Source organism: Lepisma saccharinum, chromosome 13, assembly GCF_977018435.1.
Source record: "Lepisma saccharinum chromosome 13, izLepSacc3.1, whole genome shotgun sequence".
Classification (NCBI taxonomy): Eukaryota; Metazoa; Arthropoda; class Insecta; order Zygentoma; family Lepismatidae; genus Lepisma; species Lepisma saccharinum.
The window spans coordinates 62,283,141-62,309,255 of NC_139241.1; the positions used below are offsets into that span (position 1 = coordinate 62,283,141).

The following is a 26,115-nucleotide window of genomic DNA, read 5'->3' on the forward strand; positions in this document are numbered from 1 at the left end:
AATTATCGACATTGATATATAGCAGATATCCTTGATGCATGCAATGGTCGCACAATTAGTTTCCAATGTTTTTGCTTATCATAAAAAGTTTGGGTCTGTCTCCTCTTCAAATTCACACTCCAGCACCAGACTCAACAGTAACCACTATATTGTATTTCTTCAATGCTCTGTATGTGTTCTACATCTTGAGGTGCTCTTCAACTAGAATGAACCTTTATTCGATTGATTGAGTTGGTGTTTTAAGTCCACTTTATGCACAGTGAGGCTAATTGGGAGTACTGGACCTACAGTTTAAAGTGGGATCCGAACCACTATGTGCCTCCACTGGGTATCAAACCTGGGACCCCTTGATTACAATGAACCTTTATTCAGACTCTGTTCTACATATAATAATATTTCTACAACGCATGAAAATCTGGATTTCAGTCTGCCACTTTCCTTGTATCTAAAATAGAGTTGCAAAAAAGCCGGCTTTTTTGAATGCACAGTTTTTTTCCAATAAAAAGCCAGCTTTTTTGAAGAAAAAAAACTGGAAATTTTGACTTTTTTTGGCTTTTTACCAATTAGAGCTAACCTATTTCACTTGAAGTTACTGTTATGAGTTTACAGGTTTGTAGTGACATACTTTACAACTAGCTAAAAAAAATTTACATCATGTAGCAGCCAAAAGACAAATATTGGCCAATCCCAGTGGACACATATTGCATAGTGGTTCAGTTACAATTTTAACCCTAGCTAACCAGGGAGTTGGGGGGGGGGGGCCTTCGCATTTTCTGGGGCAGTTTACTGTTAGTGTGGTGGTGTGTTTGCTGGGGTACAGCCTTATGGCCTACACTATGTTGACTGAATACACAGAATGCAGCAGATGACAAATTTTGTTGTTTCCTGTGACATTCTTTTGACAACAACATGATTATTCCCCCAATCATATGACATAATGCTAAACTCCCTTCCTAGATGTTGTTCCATATAGTTCCAATGGAATATTCAAGTTTTAGAATTTACAAATATTCTGAACCACTTTAAGCTGTTACAATGTTTAAGTCTTGGTGGGAAAACAGTAAGAGTATCAGCATCAGTGTATAAAACTGTACCAGTTCACCCTAGCTAATATGTAACCATTTTTGGCGATTACTTACTGCAAAAATACTACCAAGTAATTTCTGCAAGTGAACATATGTGGCAAATAAAACTTGTCATAATATGAAAACATTTATTTAAACTTATAATTCCGTCTGATCAGAGTTCAATGTCAATATTTCACTTTTGTAGCCTTGGGCCCTTCCTGATTCTCCAACTGTTGCAAGAGATGCTTCTGTGTCACCCACGTTCGGTTGAAGACCTTGCCAGGAACGGTTTGCAAGGAACTCTCCTCCACCTCCAACGTGCACCACAGACACAGCCATGTCGCCTCGAAGGGCCACTTCATCACCAGAACCCTTTTCTCTGTCCTCCTGACCCAATGTCACATTGCGAGCCCTTCCAGTTATAAGGGACACGTCACTCTCTGACCTGGCCTCCAAGTTCAACTCTACATATGCTGATCCACCTGCAATTTAATCATCATTATTACAAAATGAAATATAGTGTTTTCAGGGAACTGTATGTATGAAATTGTTGAGTGTTCCTTCTCCACCAGACACTGGATATCTTTAAACTTTCGCTGATGCAGAGAGACTGCACCTTTATAGGTAAAAACAGCCAAAACTGAAGTAAATGTTGGACCTGCAAGGTTGCGAGGTCCAGAGTGAAAATACAGTTGTCAGAGAAAAATGTGTTTCACATTTTAACAAGCCTGGTGAGAGAACCATGTTTTGCCTATCCTTTCGCAATTAGCGAAAAAGCAAAAAGTGGCAGAAAAGCAAAGTAAAATGAACCAAATCGCTCAATAAATGGCTTCCATCTTACAACAATTGCTTACCAGTTTCCACAGTGCCATTTGAAAGCATGGATCAGATTCCTGTCAGATAGCAAAATTCTCTCTCCAGAGTTGAATCCTTTCTAGAGTGTAAAGTGAGATATGAACAATTAAGTGCCTATACTGGAAATCGAACCTGTGGAATCACTTAATTGCAAGGTGACAATTCTAACCACTATGCTACCTGAGAGGTCTTTAAGAACCACAACTGTATATTTCATCACACTGCTTTGTGAGTTATGAAGGCTTCACTAATGTTTCTGTGTATTATTGCGACAAGAAATGATTCTGCTTGCTGGTTACATAGCAATTTTAATGACAATACCAGCTTATAAAATCAACAAAGATCAAACATGAAGGACATTTCTTGTGCAAACCTCAATCCATCAGACAGGTATTATGGCAAATCTCTAGAAAGGCAGCTTGGGAATTAAAACTATTTAGTAAAACGAGACATACCTGGAAGAAGCTCCTTGAAGTCCAATACATAACTTCCTGTCCACTTCCTAGCAGGGTTGCAGGCAACTTCCAACTCGTAAGGAGTGATCACAGGTTTGTAAAATTCCTTGGAATCCAGGAGGGAATTTTCCGGACACGAGACAATCACGTAAATATCCACTTCTGGGAAGTTAGCCAGCTTCGCAACGTTAGGTTTGCCCACAACGAAAGTATAGCACTTCTTACCAGCTGCCTTGCACAGCTGCTTAAGTCTCGATATAGCAGCCATGTACTCCGCAACACCAAGTGTCCCAACAAGTACTCCGACCACTTGTGCATCCTTCGTTCTTTCAACTAGGTAGTATCTTTTCATCAGGAAATTACTCAACCTTACATTTTGTTCATTAGCTACCTGGTGAATGGGGCTGTACACTGTATACGAGGAATGTCCTGTCAGTAATGTGAAATTGGAAGAAGTCTTGCCTTCCTCCCCAATGAAAAACACCTTGTAATGGGTCACAGTCAACGCTTCTGGAATGCAGAAAGCCCTTCCACATATTGAGGTGTTGTGCTTGCCACTGGAAGATGTAACACACACGGAGCCGCACTTTTCCAACTCTTTGCCTTGGTGTCCAGGAATTTGAAACCTTGAAGCAAGGAGATTGTTGTACTCAGGTTCCAGATGCTTCAGTATATCATCTGAAACAGATCATATTATTCTTGTATGTACGTATTGCATTATGGAATTATTTATCTTATAGTTTAGGTTCTTACAAGCACATAAACGTTTCAGGAGAACACACACTCCCTTCATCAGAAATGATTAAAGTTAAAATAAATAACTGATGAAGGGAATGTGAGTTCTCCTGAAACATTACAACAAAAATTATGTTTATGTGCTTGTAACAACTGTAAACTACAAATTAAATAGATCATATTATGTTGTAATTATTATGTTATTACCTAGTATTTTACACAGTGTGCAGCAATGAACCAGGCAATTTTGCAACACTGGATATAGCTAATTGTTGCATCAGAGGTAACATGTGACTACCACTATCTTGCAGCCCCTGCTTTACTTGAGTTGACTTGGTGTTTTAAGTCCACTTTATGCACAGTAAGGCTAATCGGAACTGGAGCTACAGTTTATAAAGTGGGATCCGAACCACTATGTGCCTCCACTGGGTATCAATCCCGGGACCCCTTGATTACAAAGTGACGATGCTACCACTGCTACCATCGGGGAGGCCCCAGCCCCTGCTTTACATTTAGTTATGATGGAGTCATGGAATGGGGAACAGTGCACATTCTCTGTAAAAGTGTATTACAAAAACAATGATAGTTACGTGTCCACACAATCTTTTGGGTACGTTACACATCACATTGCGCAGCATGGCTACAGAAATTTGAGCCACCTATTCCAGGATCTGATCTTTAGAAACCATTTCTGAAGTTCTTAACCCATGTTTTGATGGCATGGACAGAAGATTCAGTATCATGTCATGGAATATTAAAATGTTTTACGAAATGCATTTAAACGGACATGTAACTATCATTATTATTTTTGTAATATGGTTTACAGGGAATGTGTGCTGTGCCCATTCCAAGACTCCATCATAAATTAATGGTAAGTCAGGGGCTGCAACATACCTGTAGTCAGATATTACCTCTGACACGACAACTAGTTATATCCAGTGTTGTAAAATTGCTTGACTCATTGCTGCACCCTGCATATTATATTTCCATTCATTTCACTTCAATTAACCAAAAAAACTGCCTATTTCATTCCACGCTGAAGCCAAGAAAAGGTCATTTGCTTCATCCCTTTGGGAAGTCCACAAGGGAATTTCTAAATATGTCTGTTAGCATCTGTAAAAGTTTCAATTTTCCCCACAATCATCTTTTTCAGTCTGAAGCAGACAATCTTTAAAACCAAAATTATCAATTTTGTCCTTGGAAGCAATAGCAAGTTCATGAAGCAGCAAGAACAATGTGCAGATACTATGAGTTGATAAAAAGTTTCCCACATGAATTCCTAAACTGAAGTCTTGAACAAGACAGACCTTGGCAGTGTGAAAATGTTGCCACAAAGCAGAAAATCATGCAAATTCCTAGATTCTAAGGTAAAGAAGTCAATTCTTTAAGGTAAATTTACTGTATTTTGGGACAATTTGACAAAATATTAAATATATCTAGTGTAATTGTAATGTTAATTAAGTAGTGTCACAATATAACTATTTGCATATTCATACTATAGGGTGTAATCGAGGGGTCCCGGGTTCAATACCCGGTGGAGGCACAAGTGGTTTGGATCCCACTTTCAACTGTAGGTCCAGTCCCGATTAGCCTTACTGTGCATAAAGTGGACTTAAAACAACAACTCAAACCAAACTCATACTATAGGGTGGCACATCAGTGTGAAAACATGAAATAACATCTTCATACGTATAAGAAAGAGGAAAACTGGTTCGAGTATGTTATCAACATGACAGCAATCTTTGGGTAAACTTCATTTCTTTTTTAATGGAATCAGAATGAGTTTGATTGAACACAAGACTACTACACAACTGAAATTTCTTAATGAACTTTAACTGCATGATTGGTAGCTTGCCTAACTGATGTTCACTGAAATGTTTTGCAATAACACAGCACTGTCAGGGTAATCTTCCTTACAATGAATTTCCAGCACCAGGCATAAAAGACATCTCAGTACCAAGTATAAAAACTTACCAACATAATAACTGAAGAAGACCTCATAGATCAGAAGAATGTAGGTGTCTTTGTCTGGAAATGCATTCCTGAAGGATTCCACACAATCTTCCACTGCCAATGGCCGTTTTGTGAAAATGTACAACACTGGGAGTCTCCTTGTTTCACTCAGACACGAGTGGCCGAAGTGAATGATTGCATCTGCTTCTGCATGCTCTGCAGCTACCTCGTCCACGCAGCAGCTGTCAAGATAGAAAAATAATCGTGTAAGAACGCAATGCATGTTAATGCCATGAAGTGTCTGGCCTCTCCAGCTCATGTTCTAGAGAAGAAATTATCTTGGGATATTGATTTTTCATTTGATTTTTGTTATTTAGCGTCGCTTTTCTGCCCCTTTTTGGCTAATCGCAAAGATGAGGGATGAGTGATGAAATTGATGAAGAGGCACTAACAAAAACACCCATCCCAAGGCTGGGATTCGAACCTGGGACCCCTGGCATCGTAACATGCTGTGCTAATCTGCTAACCACTCTGCCAATGAGGTTGGCTCTTGGGATATCACCCAACTGGTTCTGGGGAGGCTTCCACGATTCTTGAGACCTACCATTCCTCTCCTCTTCAGGTACCAAAGTGCAGTGGGATGAGTCAACCAGACTTATATGCATTTTCAGATCCATCTCATTTTGGCAAAACAAACATTTGGACTTTCCCAGGTTATTCATATCAGTTTCAGCCATGGTGTTGTGCATGAGGACCTTATGTATGTGGTGGGACCACTGTTTGTGGTGTCATCTACATCAGTCTCTCCCAACTACCAAGCCACGGTCCATAATAGGCTACAAAGGTTCTCCTGAAAAGTCATTTTAGTTTGAGCAAAAATTTTTATCAACAAGCCCAGACATAATCTAATTATTACTCTTTATGATTATACCATACTTTCTTTACTGATGTTTATGTCAAGGGCATGCTTGAATTAATGTGTAAAGTTTAAAAAATTGTTAGGATATGGGTATAAATTTTTTAAAAAAGAATTTACCACGTTGAGAACCATTGCTCTACACGGTCCGTGCTCAAAGTTGATGATCGCCAGCCTAGCAGGATGCAGTTTACTATTCTGGTTTTCCTCACCTACAGCCATTAGAGTCCCAGTGGTTTATCGTCTAGTGATTTCCGTGCACGTGTAGTTGAGATTTCTCTTTGTGAAAATCCCTTATAAAACTAGAGTTGTTATTGACTTGGCATTGACTTCCTTCGCCTCAACACATGCAGAAGATGAGTTGACTATTGAACTTCAGGCACTGGAGGCAAGAATGAGATGGCGTAAAAAATACTTGAGACCTTCACAACTCCCTTGGGTGAGAATCAACAGAACCTCTTCATTATTCGTTGTCGCTGGATTGCTGGCCAAGTCCGATATTTGGTCAACTTTTGATCTCATCACCTAAGTACCTAGGTTTGAGTCCTGGTTTAGGCATGGGTGTTCATTATCGGTGTCTGTTCATCAATATCATCTACTGATCCTTATTGTCATAATTATCCAAAACTGACAGAATAGTGACGTAAAATAACAAAAACATGAAAAATACAACAAATAAATTATTCATTGGCAGGAGAGATTGAAAGCATATTTACTACCAACTTCTTAACAACTGTAATGGAGATATTACTAACTAACGATCAGCTGTGTGGAATGTGCAATTACCATTGATTTCATTTTTGTTAATTAGCAACACTTTTCTGTCACTTTTGGCTTATTCTGCTGATAAGAATGAGTAATATGATGAAACTCATGAAAGGACACCCATGTTCAGGCCGGTATACGAACCCACGACCCCTGGCTTTGTAATGCGGTAAGCAAGCCACAGAAGTCAGCTACAGATTCTTGTTTCTTGCAAAGTTATCGCATATATGTGTTGTATTTTTTCTACGTGTTTAGTGGAAAGTACATTTGGATTACAATGATTTAGTCTAAATCATGTAGATTTAAATACATGTTTTGATTAGCACGTTTCAAAAAAATCCTGATAATGTGGCAAAGTTGTCTGGCAACTTCATTTCTTTACGTTTCAAAAAAATCCTGATAATGTGGCAAAGTTGTCTGGCAACTTCATTTCTTTACTTCTGTTAAGTTACAAGATGATACGGTTAGCATTTTAATTCTTGTCCCATTTTTCACAAGCTTCGTTTTACTATTAAATAATAGGCGCTAATCTAAAACACTATATTCAATAAAAACTAATATCACTATTTTCTTTCACGCCGGCTGTTAAATAAATTAGAAATTCGTCAACAAACTCCCCCCTCTGAATTTGGCTCACCAGGAGCTGCTACAGGAACCTGTGAACTACAAGTTTCTGAAAATTTGGCAAAATTGTCTGGCAACCCTGAGGCAATAAAATGACCATATGGTAAGACGATAGTATTTCCAAAAATTGACACTTGTTGTTTCTTCTCTTTCCATGGAGTAAGTGAAGCTTTTTCGGTAGTTGTGCATTTGCCATGATAGACAGTGTGAAGAACTTGTTGGTGCAATGTTTCTCTACCATAAGTCTTGATGAAGAAATAAAAAAAAATAGAAACATAAAAAAGTTTTTGATAATAATACGGTTGCTAAAATCTTGTATGTCCTGGATGAACTTTCGCTACAAGCATGTCTGAAAAAGGTTTCTGGTAAGTTTGATTTTTTTTTACTTAGTATATTGGTAGTGGTTCTGGTAACGCAGATATAACCTTTCCCGAGAGATATTTACGTTGGTGCTCTATTTCACATATCAATTAGTCATTCTATTTTTTTACGGGTAGCCCCACAAACCATTCACGGGAAGGTTAGGTTAGGTTAGGCAAGGCAAGCATAGCTAAAATTTGGGGTCACGTCATCTTCTTCAAAAAACACAGGGTGGTTGGAAACAGTGACATGGGGATACGTCATCAAGCGCACAGAACATCCGGTTCGTACATGGAAGCAACAGCAATTGTGATATTTTTATACATAAAAACATGATTTATCGCTAAAAAAAATGAAACGATGACAGAAAATACACGTGAGAACTTCAACAATGCTACAGAAAGTGATTTCCCGTGAGATATTTACGTTGGTGCCATATTTCACATATCAATTAGTCATGTAGACACGAAACTTTTTCTGTGTTACTTTTTTACTGGTAATTTTGACATTTAATGCACGTAAATATTCGTTATTATGCTTATCAAGCTGCACATAAACTAATATCCCTTTGAATTTTCCCCTCTGTTAAGTTAAAAAATGCTACAACTAAATCTGTTAGAATTCTATTTCTTCTTCCATCTTTCATGATCTTCATATTACTGTTAAATAATTATTAACCTTTTGAGTCCCAATGCCATTTTCACATGTAACCCCCATGGTCCCGAGCCGATATTGAGCAAAATGCAGAGTTTCAATTAAATGAGTGTAGAGGCTAATTGCCGTAGAGAGATGAATGGTATACCGTTGTACGCGGAATGAACCAGAGATTCAGACTATATGAAATTTATGCAAATTCGGCGTATATGTGGCGGTGGGGAGGAGACTAACTCTCAAAATTCCAAAATTTCGGGGGAAAAAATGGGGTCCCCCCTCTCCCCCAAGAAAAAAATACATGACAGTGTCGACATGCACATGGAAATGATTGCTGACATGTAAGGAACACATAAATATTTGCATTATTATCATATGACCAATCTAACGTGAGTTGTACCCCCAAAAGGAATGGTCGGCACGCCACTGATTCAAGATCAAAATGCAGCAGTACCTTGAAATGACTTTAGCTCAGAGACTATCTGCCCTGGAGATATGAACTAGGGATGGCCAAACGGATCCGGATCCGAAAATTCCGGATCCGATAGTTCCGGATCTGGATCCGGATCCGATAGATTCGTACCTCAATCCCATTATAATATTACCACACCTTAAAAGTTATTATGATCTTCAAATAGAAAGAAATTTTTCATTAGTTAGTCCTACAATAATTTTTTTCAAGTGTTGTTCCTAAAATACTTTGCTACGCATCGGCTAACACACACGTGCACAAAAATAATCTTGCTTGTTTAACATAAAATGTCAGAGGTGATTTTGTAAATGCCATTGAAACAAATATGTATTCATTCGAATGTATTGGAAATTGAAACACACATAAATGTGAGACATTCCATTCCAGGATGAAACCTTTAACGCATATAACCAGATAGAAATGTTATACAAAAATTATACTATTTTTCTACAGTTACAGTTTTACAAATTGAAATATGCAGTGTTATATAATTACAAAGTATAAGACTAACAAGGGAGGTGTTCTAAGTGTCCCCCTCCGATTTCCATGAAAATTGGCAGGTTCATAGTGGAGCCCAATGGAAGAAATACGTATTTTTTGTTTCAGCTAAAATACTGTCTTAGGGGCAAAACCCCCTTCAAATGTCAAGATGAGGACAAATTGAAGTGAGGATCTGACCCCTGTGTCCCCCTCCGATTTCCATGATACTTGGCAGGTGTGTGAATAAACGGGCCCAAAGGAAGAAATACGTGTTTTTTTTCGGCTAAAAACTGTTTTAGGGGGCAACCCCCCCTCAAATGTCAATATGAGGACAAATTTAAGTAGGCATTGACCTCCGTGTCCACCTCCGATTTCCATGAAACTTGGCAGGTGTGTGTATAAACGGACCCAAATGAAGAAATACATGGTTTTTTTTTTTGTTTCGGCTAAAAAACTGTTTAAGGGGGCAACCCCCTCAAATGTCAAGATGAGGACAAATTGAAGTGGGGATCTGACCCCTGTGTCCCCCTCCGATTTTCATGAAACTTCGCAGGTGTATAGAGGGTCCCAAAGGAAGAAATACGTGTTTTTTGTTTCGGCTAAAAAACTGTTTTAGGGTGCAAAACCCGCCTCAAATGTCAAGACGAGGACAAATTGACGTGGGGATCATCTGACCTCTTTGTCCCCCCCTCCAATTTCCATGAAATTTGGCAGGTGTATAGAGAGGCTCTATGCCCCCTGTTTCTTCCTATGCCATATTTACGTAGTTTCGCGGTCAGATCCCCACTTCAATTTCTCCTCATCTTGACATTTGAGGGGTGGTTGCCCCCTAAAACAGTTTTTTAGCTGAAACACAAAAACAGGTATTTCTTCCTTTGGGCCCCTCTATACACCTGCCAAGTTTCATGGAAATCTGAGGGGGAGACTTAGACCTCCCTTGTAAGTGTATTAATTAATTACAAATCGCGCACGCGCACACACACACTATATATATATATGTGTGTGTGTATATGTATATATATATATATATATATATATATATATATATATATATATATATATAAAATCAAATAAGGTAAAAGGAAACACTCACCGGACAGTAGGAAAATTCAAAATTTTCGCTAATTTATAGCATCATCGGTGTGAGAAGAAACAGAAGACGGAACCGGAAGTTGGGGTCCTGCAGAGTTGCCAGGTCCCCATTGAAGAAGAAGCGGTGCGTAGAACGAAAAAAACACTGTTTCGTCACCAGGCTCGTCGTAAACTGTGAGTGGGGAGGATGAGTTGGGAGGGAGGGCAGGAGGGTGGGTGAGGGTTGGGCATTACTGGGTGGCCTTGTTCAGGCCAGGTGGAGTGGTTGCACTCATGGCCGATATATAGGCCCTCTCCCATCTTTTGCGAACAGAGGTGTTGGCTGGTTGGGGTAGGAGGTGGATGATCGCTACCCGGAAGCAGTCGTTGAAACTGATGTTGTGGTGGTTGGTGTGGACGGCGACAGTGAAGTCCAGGTTGTGGGTGGAGGAGCGGTGGTTATTGATGCGGAGGTTGAGGGCCGTTGATGTTTCCCCCAGGTAAAAATCACCACAGATGTTGCAGGTGAGGATGTAGATAAGGTTTGAGGCATGGCAGGTCCCTTTGGGATGGAGGGTAAATTTGCCAGTGGCCGTGTGCACCTGGAGGGTGTGAGAAGTGATGAGGATGGGACAGGTCTTGCACCTGGGTCGGTTGCATTTATGGGCAGGGGGGTGTTGGATGTGTGGTGAAGGAGTGTTGTGGACCAGGATGTTTTGGAGGTTAGGGGGGCGTTTGAAAACCACCCTGGGTTTGTCGGGAAATATGTTTTTGGTTTCGGGATCACTGTGGAGGATTGGGAGAAGAGAGTGCAGTGTGTGCCTGATTTTGTTGAGGTGGGGATGATATTGGGTGATGAGTGCAGGTGGGTTGGTGGCAGCAGGTTTCTTGGTGGTAGTGGTATGTGAGGCAGCTCGTGATATTTGCTTGGTGACCAGGATGGAGGGATATCCACGGTTAACCAGGGCCTGGTGTAGGCGGAGGTTATAATTCTGGCGGGAGGTGGGTGAAGTGTTCAGGTGCTGTCCCCTGAGGGCCAGAGAGAATGGAATTGCTTTTTTGGTGTGGAACGGGTGGGAGCTGGAGAAGTGTAGGTATTGCATGTGGTTGGTGGGTTTTATGTGGATGGAGGTAGTCAGGTGTCCTCCCTCGATGTGCACGTCCACATCCAGGAAGGTGATCTTGTTGGGGGAGTGTGTCCAGGTGAATTTTAGGGAACTGAAGTGGTTAAGTTGGTCCAGGAAGGCTGACAAGGACGGTTCTCCATGTGTCCAGAGCATGAAGATGTCGTCGATGAAGCGGAGCCAGAGGAGGGGTTGGAGGGGTTGGGTAGCCAAAAACTCTTGCTCAAGTTGGCCCATGAAGAGGTTTGCATAGGATGGGGCCATTCTGGTACCCATGGCTGTACCTCGGATCTGTAGGAAATTTTGGTTTTCAAAGGTGAAGTTGTTACAAGTGAGGACAAGGTGGGCTAGGTGGTAGGTCAGGAAGTTGGTGCTGGGGTTGTGAGGTTTGGGTCTGCTATTGAGATAGAATTCTATGGAGCGGAGGCCATGGGGGTGAGGTATGTTGGTGTAGAGGGAAGTGACATCAATGGTGGCAAGGATGGTATTTGGGGGCAATGGTGGGAGGGTGCTGATTTTCTGGAGGAAGTGGTTGGTGTCACGGAGGTAGGAGGGCAGAGCTTTCACAAGAGGCTGGAGATGGGAGTCAACAAAGGCTGAGATTCGTTCTGTAGGTGAGTTATAGCTGGACACAATGGGTCTGCCAGGGTTGCCAGGTTTGTGGATTTTGGGCAATAAATAGGTGGGGGTGCGGGGATTGTCGGGTATTAACATGGCGGTGGTACGAGCTGTTAGGCCTTCAGGTGGGCCGCGGGTGTGGATGAAGTCCCGGATTTTGGTGAGGTGTTCGGCGGATAGGTCAGCTGTGGTGGGTTTGTAGGTGGAGGGGTCAGCCAGCTGGCGGTTGGCTTCCGCCAGGTAGTCTTGAGAGTTCAAGACCACCGTGGTGGACCCCTTGTCAGCTGGGAGGATTTTGATGTTGTGGTTGTTGCGGAGGTCTCTGAGAGCTTTCTGTTGGGGGGGATTGAGGTTAGGTTGGTTGTGAAAGTTATTTAAGAATGAGCTGTCAGAGGTGGTGGAAATGACGGCAGTGATGTATCTTTCCAAGGGGTGGTTGGTGGGCAGGGGGGTGGATCTTGGGAGGAGGGGGGGCTAAATTGAAGGAGGCTCGGGTGGGTTTCACTGGTAGTAGTTTGGAGTGAGGGATTTTTGGCCCAGAAATGTCCGATGGCAACAATGACCTGTCCCATCCTCATCACTTCTCACACCCTCCAGGTGCACACGGCCACTGGCAAATTTACCCTCCATCCCAAAGGGACCTGCCATGCCTCAAACCTTATCTACATCCTCACCTGCAACATCTGTGGTGATTTTTACCTGGGGGAAACATCAACGGCCCTCAACCTCCGCATCAATAACCACCGCTCCTCCACCCACAACCTGGACTTCACTGTCGCCGTCCACACCAACCACCACAACATCAGTTTCAACGACTGCTTCCGGGTAGCGATCATCCACCTCCTACCCCAACCAGCCAACACCTCTGTTCGCAAAAGATGGGAGAGGGCCTATATATCGGCCATGAGTGCAACCACTCCACCTGGCCTGAACAAGGCCACCCAGTAATGCCCAACCCTCACCCACCCTCCTGCCCTCCCTCCCAACTCATCCTCCCCACTCACAGTTTACGACGAGCCTGGTGACGAAACAGTGTTTTTTTCGTTCTACGCACCGCTTCTTCTTCAATGGGGACCTGGCAACTCTGCAGGACCCCAACTTCCGGTTCCGTCTTCTGTTTCTTCTCACACCGATGATGCTATAAATTAGCGAAAATTTTGAATTTTCCTACTGTCCGGTGAGTGTTTCCTTTTACCTTATTTGATTTTTACTTAGCCCTTTTGGCCCTCCTTGCTTTTATCCATTATATATATATATAAAAAACTTTTATTTTTATTTTTATAAGCTAGACTAGGGAAAATGTGCCATTTGTCCATAGTAAGAATCCTGCAAAATCATATTCTTTTCTGTCAACTCTTTGATCGCCCTTCACCTTATTGCAATAATTGGAATTTTAACCCTTTTTATGACTTTGTAGCCTCATTCAGTTTGATTTCAGCATGGCTTATTAAGTAGCGAATCTAAGCGAGCTACTTATTGAAAAGGTTTGGCCATCTTAAGCTTACCTATACATTGTATGGGGATATCCTGAGGATAACATTATGTCCCCAGGATATCCTACGGACATCCTCGGGATAGCGTGTGTTGTATAGTATGGTGGAGTGAAAATTTTATTTTTTTTATTTTTAGAAGCTAGGCTATGGAAAATGTGCCATTTGCCCTATAGCTTACCTATACAACACACGTTATACCCAGGATGTCCTTGGGATATTCTGGGGATATCATGTTATCCTCAGGATATCCCCATCCCCAGAACTTCCATTTTCAGAGAGAGATGGCAGTTACAAGATATATTTGGCGCTCCACGAAACCTACCGACCAATACTCTGCCGACCTACACCGATCTCATGAAGAAATATATTCAACTGCGACCAGACCTGAGGACGGACAATGGAAAATACCTATCATTTTTGGACATATCTCACAAACTGTGCTATGAAGTCGAGGAGATCTGGGAAAGGGCCTCACTTCCAACAGTAACTCACGCACAAGCGATTGAATAACTCAGATGGTTCCACGACAATACAACACAATCCTAAAAGTCTACAAAGGGAAAAAGGATCAACCCAACTACCAACGGAGACTCTTGGACTTTCGCAACAGAGGTAACAGTCTGTTTGATCTCAGCAAATGCAAGTGCTTCGACATGGTTTCCAACTGCAAATGCGCGAAAGAATTCGAAGTCATTTCCTTGAAGACCAGAGAGGACTAAAAAAAGATGATAATCGGCACTATAGATCAAGAGGAGACGTCAAAATTGAAGAGGAAAGCTGAAAGAGAGGACGCCAATCTCGAACGAACGAAGAAGCAGAGGACCATTGAGAGCAAAGGTCAAGCCGATTCTGCCGACAGTGCCGAAGATGACATGTACCTGTCGGTCAGTGTTACTGGCGATGATTACATTCCAAATACAGAATCAGTCAAGACTAAGCCAAAGCAGAATCGCCAATGTTAGAAAATGACAATCTCTCTACCTTCAATCGCTAAAGCTTGCGATCGGATCCGAGTCTCGGATGGATCGGCTGCTGTATTAGGAACATCAGTTCTGCATGATCTAGGCCTCGTGTCGCCATTCGACCGATCTAAAGTAATCGATCGAAGCAAGATCCGCCGAGAATGCAGCAAAACTCGTAAGGAACTCCAGCAGAATGATGACCAGTTTGACCACACTCACAATGGCATAAGGCAGTATTCTTTGATGGCCACAAGGATCAAACTTTGACACAAGTTCTCGACGACGACAACAAGTAACACAGAAAAACCCTCACGGAAGAACACATAAGCATCATCACAGAGCCTGGTTCTTCCTACTTCAGCCACACGACTCCGCCAACAGGCTCCACCAAAGACATAGCTGAGTCAATAGTCGCTAGTTTCAAAGAGTGGAATGCGCAGACAGAGAACATTAAAGTTGTAGGGTGTCACGGCACAAAAGTGAACACGAGACACACAGCGGGCGTTATCCTGGAAGAAACCTTGGAGCGTCCTCTGCAGTGGCTGGTATGTCTGCTCCATGCCAATGAGCTGCCCCTGCGCCATCTATTCCAGGCACTCGATGGCACGACTACAGGCCCGCATGGATTCTGTGGAGATACCGGAAAGCGGTTAGTGAAGTGTAGCGAACAGCCTGTCTCCTCATTTGCACCAATGCAGCTAACCGAGCAACTGTCCAATGTTGACCCCTAGTTGAGCACAGATCAGCGCTATCTACTGGAAATGTGCAATAGCATCGGCAAAGGTGAATGTAGCGTCAATCTGGCAATGCGAAACCCAGGTTGCCTGAATCACTCACGATGGATAACGACAGCCAATCAAATCCTCCGATTATATGTAAGCGACATGGAACCGTCAGAGAATCTGAAAAAGCTGGTGACGTTCATCATTCGCGTATATGCTCCAACGTGGTTTGCCGTAAAAGCCCACTGGTCACGCAAAGATGGAGCTAGGCACCTTCACCAGATGCTCGTCAAGTGACGGTACCTCAGCCCTAAGCACAAGAAGATCGTTGAACCCGTCATTCATCGCAATGCATACTTCGCTCACCCGGAGAATCTGCTCCTGGCCATGATGACGGACCATCGACCACACATACGTGAGCTGGTCTGGCGACGAGTGATGAAGGCCAGAGCTGCAGCAGACCCCAGTGGACAAATACGGAGGTTTAAGGTTCCCGCAAAACTCAATTTCGATGCCGTGGAATACTTCGATGTGATCGACTGGGCAATCTGCCCTATCTCGGACCCTCCCGTAATCAAGGCAATGACGGACACTGAGCTCAGGGATCTCATCACGACGGAGGTGACTCCAACTATCAGCTTCTCAAAATTCCCCAAGCACACACAGGCTGTGGAAAGACACGTGAAGATTGTGACCGAGGTGGCGAAAGCTGTTTGTGGACAGAAATCGCGAGATTGCTTCATCCGTGCACGCATCGCTTCTCGACAGCTAATGCCGACGTTCGAGTCGAAACGTGACTTCTCTCACTTCACCTTGTAACTGTTTGTGGCATTTGATTGCATTAACTGAGTTTTAAGGTGACTAAACTGACTAATAATCACTATTGACTGACTATATCGTAATATCGTTGTAATGTCGCTTAGTATTGCAAAATAAAAGGTTGCGAAGGGCGATCAAAATATCGTTCAGAAGACTTGAAATTTTTACACAGTGTTCTATTGATCTATTGGCACCTTTTGACATATCTAGCTAATTGAAATTCAAAATAATAATTTTTTAGCTCATTTTCACTCCACCCTAATATATATATATATATATATATATATATATATATATATATATATATATATATGTGTGTGTGTCTATATATATATATATATATATATATATATATATATTAGCAGGTAACAATATGTTATAAACACATTCTTACTTTCCAAGGAAGCGCATGTGGGATGGCAAAAGGGATCCGGATCCAGAAGTACCAGATCCGGATCCGAAAGTACCGGATCCGGAACCAACCGGATCCGGATTCTGGATCCGCCAGGATCCAGATCTGGCCATCCCTAATATGAACGATATACCGTTGTACGCAGAATGTATCACAGATTCAGACGATATATAATTTATGTACATTCGGCGTGCATATGGAGGGGGAAAGGGGGAAATCCCCTGAAAAATACATATTTTTAAAGGAAATATGGGGTCTCTTCCCGCCCACCAAAAAAAAGGATATGAAAAGTTCAAAATGCACATAGAAATTATCGCTGGCATGTAAGAATCATAAAAAGTATTTTCATCATTGTCATATGACCAATATTACGCGAGTTGTACCTATGAAACGAAAGGCTTGTACGCCACTGTCTCAAACTTCGGAATTGAGCGAAATGCAGAGTTACATTGAAATGACTATAGCTCAGAAAATGCCCTAGAGATATGAGAGATATACTGTTGTACGCAGAATGAATCACAGATTCAGACGATATATAATTTATGCACATTCGGCATACATATGGAGGGAGAAAGGAGGGAAATCCCCTCAAATACTTTTTTTAAAAAAATGGTGTTTCCCCCTGCGCACCCCCAAAAAAAGAATGTCAAATTGCACAAAATGCAAAATTTATGCAAATTTGGCGTATATATGGAGGGGGAAGGGAGGAAACCTGCCAAAAATAATTTTAAAAAATTATGTCACTTCACTCAATAAATGTCCTCGCACTTGGGTACAAAACGACACACCTACGCACAACTTTCACGGACGAAAAGCTAGAACGCAGTGAAAAATGAGCGCTGATTCTTGCAGCTACTTGAAATTCTACTTTAGACAATGCAGGGTAACCTGTGTTGCAACTAGTGGACACTTGTGCTAAAAAACAAACGTTTCCTTCAGCGCACTTCGAAATTCCATTCTCACAAGGCAGATTCAACAACCAGTCTTCCCCCTCCCCCAACCCGTGCTTGCGCCCTCACGGAAAACTTTCATTTTGACATCGGATACTGATAAACAAGCTTCCTTCGAATGCAGTTACCAGGCGGGATTGAAAAGCATTGCTTTAGAACAACAAAGCCGGTCTTCCTTTGTCGGCAAAAATTTTCCCTTGAAAAGAGACACAAAAGAGATGTCCCCTTTCCCACCTTTTCCCCTCCACTTTCATGAAGAAGAAAAAAAAAGGTGCAAGAAACATTTCTGTTAAATACATGTGTTACGAACAATATATATATTTAAAAAAAATCGAAATTCTAGCCAAAAATAGAAACGTTATAACGTAAAAACTACGACCTTGACACAGCATCTCGATCGAGACGCTTGGGACCGCGAGGGTTACATTTGGGTATCTCGATCGAGATGCTTGGGACCCAAAAGGTTAAATTTATTATAATAGATGGAAACGTGTAAAACATGATATTCGTTACACACAAATGTATCAGTTTCTTATCCCGTTGGGAGTTATATGAAATTTGTCATTTAAACTCATATTACTAGTAGAGCAAATTTGTGACCTATCGCCCCTCCACTTTAGTTCACGAGCCACCACTGCACCCATGAGTTGATTTCCCAGAATTCCCCATGTTTTCCAGGTCAGTGGGGGCTCTAACCGAGTTACCTTTAAAATTTAACTTTCCAAACACATCATTTTGTAAATATTGCCTCACTATAACAGTGCCCTTACATGCAGAAAATACCTTCCATACGAAGTATCTCCTAGGATGAAGATCTCGGTATTCTCTAATTGGTCTTTAAGCAGGAGGGCTACATCTGCAGAATCTGGAAGCAAGCTGTCTGGGAACTGTAACGCCACCTGCAAAATTAATGCATCCTGTCAAATATCTCACACAAATTCTGAAAATAAAAATAGCCATTATACAATATCATTATAATTTGGAAAGGAGGCACTGTTACATGCTGAGTATACATATGTGGTTCAACTAAAATTCATAGAAAATCTTGAACATTTCCTGGGGCCGTTAACTGACTGTATACCCCTTGAGAATTATGTTGATTTCTTAAATCGAGAGATTATGATGTTTAACTTAATATAAAATTGGTTCCAGCATGAGGAAAACACAAATACCAGAGATATTTGATCCCAAAGTATGGCCCGCTTAATTAACCCTAAAACACTACCGTATGTAAAATTTACGTATGCTTCACACTCAATTCCCTCACCTTCCTCCCACATCGCACCCACCTACCCCTCCACCTATGGTATTCCTTGGGCATTCTGTCAGGTGCGTTGCTGCACTGTGGTAAGGAGGGCGGAAGCATTGAACGTCTTTAGTTTGTGTGTTATGTGGGACTCTGTATGTCAATAATACGTAGCGATAGTAACAGAAGAAAAATCTTGCATGTAATTTTGATGTGCATGTAGTAATAACGCCATTTGTATTCACGTAAGATTTGCGTGAATTTTTTTTGATAATATCTCATTTTTCTATAATATGATCAACATCACAGCGATTAATGGATACATTTTTCACACTCACAACTTCTACAACAATCAGGGCAACTCAGAAAAGAGACCATTCTCACGAATTCAGTTCATGCTTCACCTCCATGAGAACTTGACCAAGATCTGGCCAGAGCAAAGGCTAATAAATCCGGGACTGTCACAGGAATTAAGAAAGTCAATTTTGAAGGTACTGGGGAATGAAGAGACAAGTACAGTAGCAGCCACGTCACAAGAGAACCGAAAGTATTGCAGTTTCTGCAACTACAAGAAAAGGAGGATGACAACTACGTAATGCTCCTGTGGGAAGCCAATTTGTAGAACACTACCATACGTAAAATTTACGTATGCTTTGTGCTCAAATCCCTCCCCTACCTTCCACCTCGCAACCACTCACCCCTCTGCCTAGCAGTGCCTCAAGTTGTCTGTCAGACATAAGGCAGCACTGTGGTAAGGAGGGTGCAAGCGCTGATCGTCTTGATTTGGTTTGTTATGTTGTGCACTGTACATCAATTTTACGTAGCTGTGTAAAACGAGAAGTATCTTCCATGTAATTTTGACATTTGTAAATTCGATTTGGATACTTAGATTTTGAAAACAAAAGTTTAGAAGCACGCACTATTTTCTTGTAACACTTTAAAATTACATTTGTTCCTTATTTACAGCGTTATGAATATTATTATTGTTTGCTTTTCATTGCTCAAACTTTTCACCTTCATTCTTAATGTACGAACGGGCTTGTCAAGCAAGACCTTCTCTTAAAATATTCTATGTTTAATAAAACCATGCTTATACATTTTAAAATTAAGAATAAAATTCCAATATAAGCAAAATAATGTTAACAATGAATAAAAATTTGTTTTCATGATGTAGAAGTTGTTTTAAAAATAGATTTCTTCATGTACGTAAAATTTACGTAGCGGTAGTTATACTGTAATATTGGAACACGGTAGTGTTCTAGGGTTAAAAACCTGCCATCTTGGAGTACTTATGCCGCTTTTTATTAGTAAAAACTGTTTGTATGCCTACTAAAATAGCAAAGGAACATGTCGGTGACACTTTCAATTGGTCAAAACAGATTTCTTCATTTTTACAGAAGTAACTACTTACGCAAATCACTTTCTGTAGCATTGTTGAAGTTCTCAAGTGTATTTTCTGTCATAGTTTCATCTTTTTTAGCGATAATTCATGTTTTTATGTATAAAATTATCGCAATTGCCGTTGCTTCCATGTTCAAACCGGATGTTCCGTGCGCTTGATGATGTAAGCCCCTATCACTGTTTCCAACCACCAGGTGTTTTTTCAAGAAGATGACGTGACCCCAAATTTTAGCTATGCTTGCCTTGCCTAACCTTCCCGTGAATGGTTCGTGCAGCTATCCGTGAATGGTTTGTGGGGCTACCCGGGAAAAAATTGAAAATTAATAACACGGAAGTAGGCATTTTTTTTGTTTAGAAGGTTGGAAACACTGCATCACTCGACAAAACACAAGCACAACACGCGATGATCCAGAACGCTCACGCCATATTGTGTCTCACACAAGCGAAGAAAACGAACAACAATAATTACTCGTAATATGAAAAATTGAAATTATTTTCGTGAGAATTTCATAATTACACCTTATAGAATGTTCCCCAATGCAGAATAAGTAAGTAGCAATGTTAAAAAGGATGAAATAAATGAGTTAAAGGTGTTTTGACTAAATGAAAGTAGTACCAAACATGTCTAAATTTGATATCAACTCCTAACCTAACGACTTAAAATTCTAGCTGCTGTTGTGTAACGTCTGTTGGGTGCTATATTCACTTGTACGAAGCTTTTGGGCTGTTTTGCTTCATGGTAATCCCATGGTGATCCTACATTTGTTTACTGTACTAATGTACAAGACTGTACTTTGTTACAAGATATACATGGTCATTCTGGGATAATGATGTGTCATGAAATAAAAAAATTCAGACACCTGCTTACCAATACATGCAACACACAACTCCAGCACATATAAATACCTTTCTGTAGTTGTTATCCGAAATCCACTTGACACATCTGTTGATCTCATATATCTCTTCCAGATGATCAAGTGGCGTCACCTTGGCCTCTGACACTCCAACCACTCTCTCCAGCACATCCTTCTCGCTGCTGCTGAAGGCTGGACACATGCTGAAATGCAACAAACAATATCAACTGGAGCAATTTTCAGATACTTTGATGACAAAGAAACTTCCTTAGGGTTGAGCCATTCTGAACAATTTCTTATCAGACAACACAAATCACATGGTCCAATTGTGGGTAACAGTTCCAATTGTTTTACAATATTTTCAAATTCTCCAGCAGACAGACTAATTATCGTAGAATTTTAGCAATCATTGTCACACGAAATTTGAACCTTCCTTAAAATAATGAGCTCTGTTTGGATTTCGAAAAAAAAAAAATAATATTTATGCTGAGAAAAAAAAACTTAAAAAATTACCTTGCATGCACGCTTCCCTTTGGACAAGGCATTCTCTGTTGCAAGAAGCGACTGTAAGTATCGTAGAATAGTGGGAATGAATGTAGAAGTAAATTGGAACCTTCCTGAAACTAATCAGCATAGTTTTCATTTTGAAAAAGTCCAATTATTAAAATGTTAAGCAAACTAAACCTGGCCCACCCAATCTAACTACAAAAGCATGTAGGGTAGAAATAATTTAGGGATATTATTTTAATGCTAGGAGAACTAAACCTGACCCACCTAACCTAACTACGAAAGCTTTTATTGAACAAAATCTTCAAACATTTTGGTGGCAAGAAGAAAGTATACATTTGAACACAACATGGTGAACGAACCAAGGTAGGAGGGGCAACTCGTAACCAAGATGATGATAAACAAATGACTGTTGGCAAGTACAGAATTATACAGACGTAGGTATCAGTTCGTTATATCGGAGACACTTTAAAATCGGATATTTTGTGTTTTGTATGGTTCGTACTTACCAATTGTGTATTGCACAACATATTTGAAGGTACCATTAAGGTTTTCACACAATTAGAAACATTTTTTTACACTAAAATAAGCCATTTCTCAAAGTGTTACGGAACGCACGTCATGGTGCGAGCCCCACAAACCATTCACGGATAGCCCCAAAAACCATTTGGGATCCTATAACCATTCACGAATATCCCCAATTCGGATCATTCACAGAAGGTTAGGTTACGTTGAGTTAGGTTAGGCAAACATAGTTAAAAAACGGCGTGGTTAAGTTTTCGCTTAAATTGAAGCAACGGAAATTGATTTCCGGCTGAAATAGATTGAAAGATGAAAGAAAATACCTCAAAGAACTTCGACAATGCTACAGAAACTGATTTCCGTAAGTAGTTTCGGTAACGGTTCCTATTGTGTTATGATTTCTCCTAGCACAAAGACTAATTATCATAGAATTTAGGAAATCATTGTCACGAAATTTGAACCTTCCTTAAAGTAATGAGCACTGTTTGGACTCGAAAAATTTATTTATGTTGAAAAGAAAAACTTGAAAATGACCTTACGCACTTCTCATGGACAAGATATTCTCAGTCAACAAGGGACAGTAAATATCGTAGAAGCATGGGAATGAATGTAGAAGTAAATCGGAACCTTAGTAGAATGCATTTTGAGACTTTATTTTAATGCTAAGGGAACCAAATCTAACCTGCCTAATGTAATCACGAACGCATATATTGAACAAATTGCTACAACTCTGCAGTATGTGTTAAAAGACGTACATCGAAATCGAACCATGTAAAAATTGCGGTACCAGCTTCATAGATCGGAGACACATTAAAATCAAATATTTTGTGTTTTGCATGGTTCGTACTTACCAATTGTGTATTGCGGAACATAGTTCAAGGTGCCATTATGCTTTTTACATGAAAACAAACGCAATTTTTCACATTCTGAGTGCTTTTTTATATATTCCTTTCTTCGCTTCCGGAACACACAATATGGCGGGCACATCTTGACTCAAGTTGTGGGTATGCAGTGTTTCAACCTTCTTAACCGAAAAATACCTACTATCGTGTTCGTCACCGGTGGAAATTATACATTATGCACGGGTAGCTGACGGATAGCCCCACAAACCATTCAGGGATAGCCCCACGAACCATTATGTATGGTAGCTGACTGATAGCCCCACAAACCATTCACAGATAGCCCCACGAACCACTATGCACGGTAGCTGACTGATAGCCCCATGAACCATATCCGATAAGGTTAGGTTACGTTAGGCAAGCATAGTAAAAAAAAGGGGGGGTTTGAAATACTGACAGGGGCTTACGTCATCAAACGTACGCAGCATCCGGTTGTGGTAGGGCAAGCAAATGAAAGCAATGGCAATTGTGTGTCGGTGATATATTTCTCTTGAAAAATACATGATTTCCCGGTCAAATATATTACACGATGAAACAAAATACCTCGACGAACGTTGTAAACCTTAGAGAAACTAATTTCCGTAAGTAGCTTCTTGTATAAAATTGAAGAAATGTGTCTCCGATGTATGAAACTGTTACCAAAATTGCATTTGTAGCATGATGAAATCGCAATAAAACAAAAGGAACTTGGGCTGTAGTTTCTCCTGTAAATTTAAAGAAAAGTGTCTCCGATATAACGAATTGTTATCCAGAAGTATGTGGAAGTGAAAAACCAAAGTCAAGGAAACACACAGTAAGTAATTGCTAAAACTCTGCAGTATGTTTTAGCACACGTAAATCGAAATCGAATCATGTAAAAAATGCACACGTAGCATGATGAAATGCAATAAAACAAAAGGAACTTGAGCCTAATTGTGATATGGTAAAAATGCACATGTGCACCAAGACTATTTCTGATTTTGTTATTTTTTGTTGGTAGTACCTAATGGCTAATCATAACATAAATGAAACATTCAGATTTGAAAGACAAATGTAATAACTGGATACTTGTAAACTATGAGCACAAAGATGATGAATATCACATCCCTTCACCAAGTCATCCATTTATACATTACAAAAGGATTTCTCACACCAGAATCGGCAAAAAGGCAGAAAGTGCTTACTTATGAGCATCCTTGAGACTGCTTCAAACGCCATGTAATTTTCATTGCTTGTAACATAAAATCAGTAATTTCGAACACTGTGTACAATGAACTGCACTTTCATGAGAGTGCTGTTCTTTACCTGAACGCCATTGTTTTTTCAATCGACATATTTACACAAAAGTATCTTCGGGCTCTTTAGGCGTAAGATGAAAACAATATTACATTTCTAGTTGTCTTGTGAAACAATAAGCACAATCACAACAAAAACAATAAATATGTTTGTGACCATTGAATACGTGTCATGTATCGTTGGAAAGGTTATTTTATAAGGAATTCAACAAAGTAAATCCCAAGGCGAGGAAAAATTTCCTGAAGGAGAAAATCGATAAAAACCGATGTTGTCCGGAAATGCGTGATAGAACGTACTCAGGACATTTTTTCAAGAAGGACGTAAACTAGACTCTAGCCCGCACAAGCATTGAACGTTTAATATTTCAAAAGGAAATTTAAATTTTAATGAATTAAACAATTATACCTCATAAATTATTCCTAGAATATCCTATGAATCTAAGAATTCTTCCGACGAATTACCAGAAATATGGTGTTTCTAATCATCCCATGTTAGTAAAACATAGGAAACTCTGATGCTCAAAAAACGGAGTTTTTATTCTAAGGAGTAAAAACACACTCGCCTGAACACCAACTCATTAAATTATCACAAGAAATATAAAATTGACATTAACAAATCACGTCGTAATTCTGATTCTAGTTGCTGTGCGGTATGGGATTAATCGTTAGAGCCTCATGAGCATAGACATACTACTATGAGGCAGAAGTTTTAGAGTTTGTGAAAGGGTCTCACAAAATCATTCTGTGACCTACTATCGACCATATATCGGGAGATGGGGGGGGGGGATTACGTCCGGCCCCGACCACAGACATTGCTCCGAATTTGATTTGATGATTTCCCGGCTGCTCGAGATCGCGAACAATCGAAAAATTCCAAATGATTCTGATCACTATGAGCAATGGTGTACATAGGCGTAACTTGTTGGGACCTAACATTGGGAGGAGGGAGGGGGTGGCAGAACCGAATTTTGGGGTTTAACTCAGGGAGGCCAGAATTCAAAAAGTTTTCAAGCCCATAAAAATATCATCCAGGACTATTTTGATAAATAACTGTTACATTTGAAAAATCATAACAATTACTCGATACCTTGCTCATCAGGTTCCAGTAGGTGAACCGTGAACAAAAGTACCATTAATATAAAAATTTTCATAATTCTCAAAATTGTGAGGGCAAATACACTATTGCCTCCGGCAATTTATGCCTATAGTGGCGCACGAACGGGAGGAGGGGCACAGGCATGGACGTCCGAAGGATAATTTTTTTCAGGGAGGGGCAAGCAAGGTATTTTTTCAGGGTGAGACAAAGGAGGTATATTATCCTATCCCCATAATAGTAATGCCCCCCAAAAAAACACTGCTTCAGTCTGAAATGATCATGTTCCTTCAACGTCTTTATTATAATTAATTTAAATTATTGTGACTTTGTGAGTGAAATGAAATATGTGTGAAATATATAGGTTACTTCGAGGACAGTATTGTGGCCCCCTTTGCGCCTCTTGCCGGACGTCAGGGACACAGGATTTCATTATGCAGACAAAATTGTTTATCCTACGTGTACCCTAGCCTTCTATTATTTGGCAGACGCAAGATGTCGACGTTCAAAGAATCTTGCTTTTGGTAAGTAAATGCATACACTGGTAAAATAAAAGCAAAAAAGTTTCTTCTGTGTACATTATCTCCCTATCCCCCACCCCTTCCCAAAATCAAACCACCGTAAACATATTATACAGTGTGTCCGAAAAGTCACAAAAAAAGAAAAAAAATATTTGCAAATCGTGTGTACTGATGCACAGAACTCACTGAGGTAAATTATTGCAACATTTCACAATACCAACGAACGATTTGGATGGCCATCTATTGAATTTGACAGAAAAAGAACTTTGACGAAGTTTCAAAAACATTGCAGAA

General features: G+C 40.5%; 1 protein-coding gene across 4 annotated transcripts; it reads right to left on the bottom strand.

Moving 5' to 3' along the window:
- Window positions 1-1,217: 1,217 nt before the first annotated feature.
- Window positions 1,218-24,851, bottom strand: Dph2 (Diphthamide biosynthesis 2). Of its 4 annotated transcripts, none has more exons than XM_083133600.1 (6): window positions 24,670-24,851; window positions 21,058-21,208; window positions 18,288-18,403; window positions 5,087-5,307; window positions 2,378-3,055; window positions 1,218-1,549 (listed from the first exon to the last, which is right to left on the bottom strand). In XM_083133600.1, exons 2-6 carry the CDS (start codon window positions 21,205-21,207, stop codon window positions 1,224-1,226), a joined length of 1,491 nt encoding a protein of 496 aa, XP_082989726.1. In that variant the 5' UTR covers window position 21,208; window positions 24,670-24,851; the 3' UTR covers window positions 1,218-1,223. The 4 variants fall into 4 exon arrangements, with proteins under 4 accessions (XP_082989726.1, XP_082989724.1, XP_082989725.1 ...); XM_083133598.1 differs by having other exon boundaries at window positions 24,614-24,851; XM_083133599.1 differs by lacking the exon at window positions 24,670-24,851 and adding an exon at window positions 24,097-24,478.
- Window positions 24,852-26,115: the final 1,264 nt, after the last annotated feature.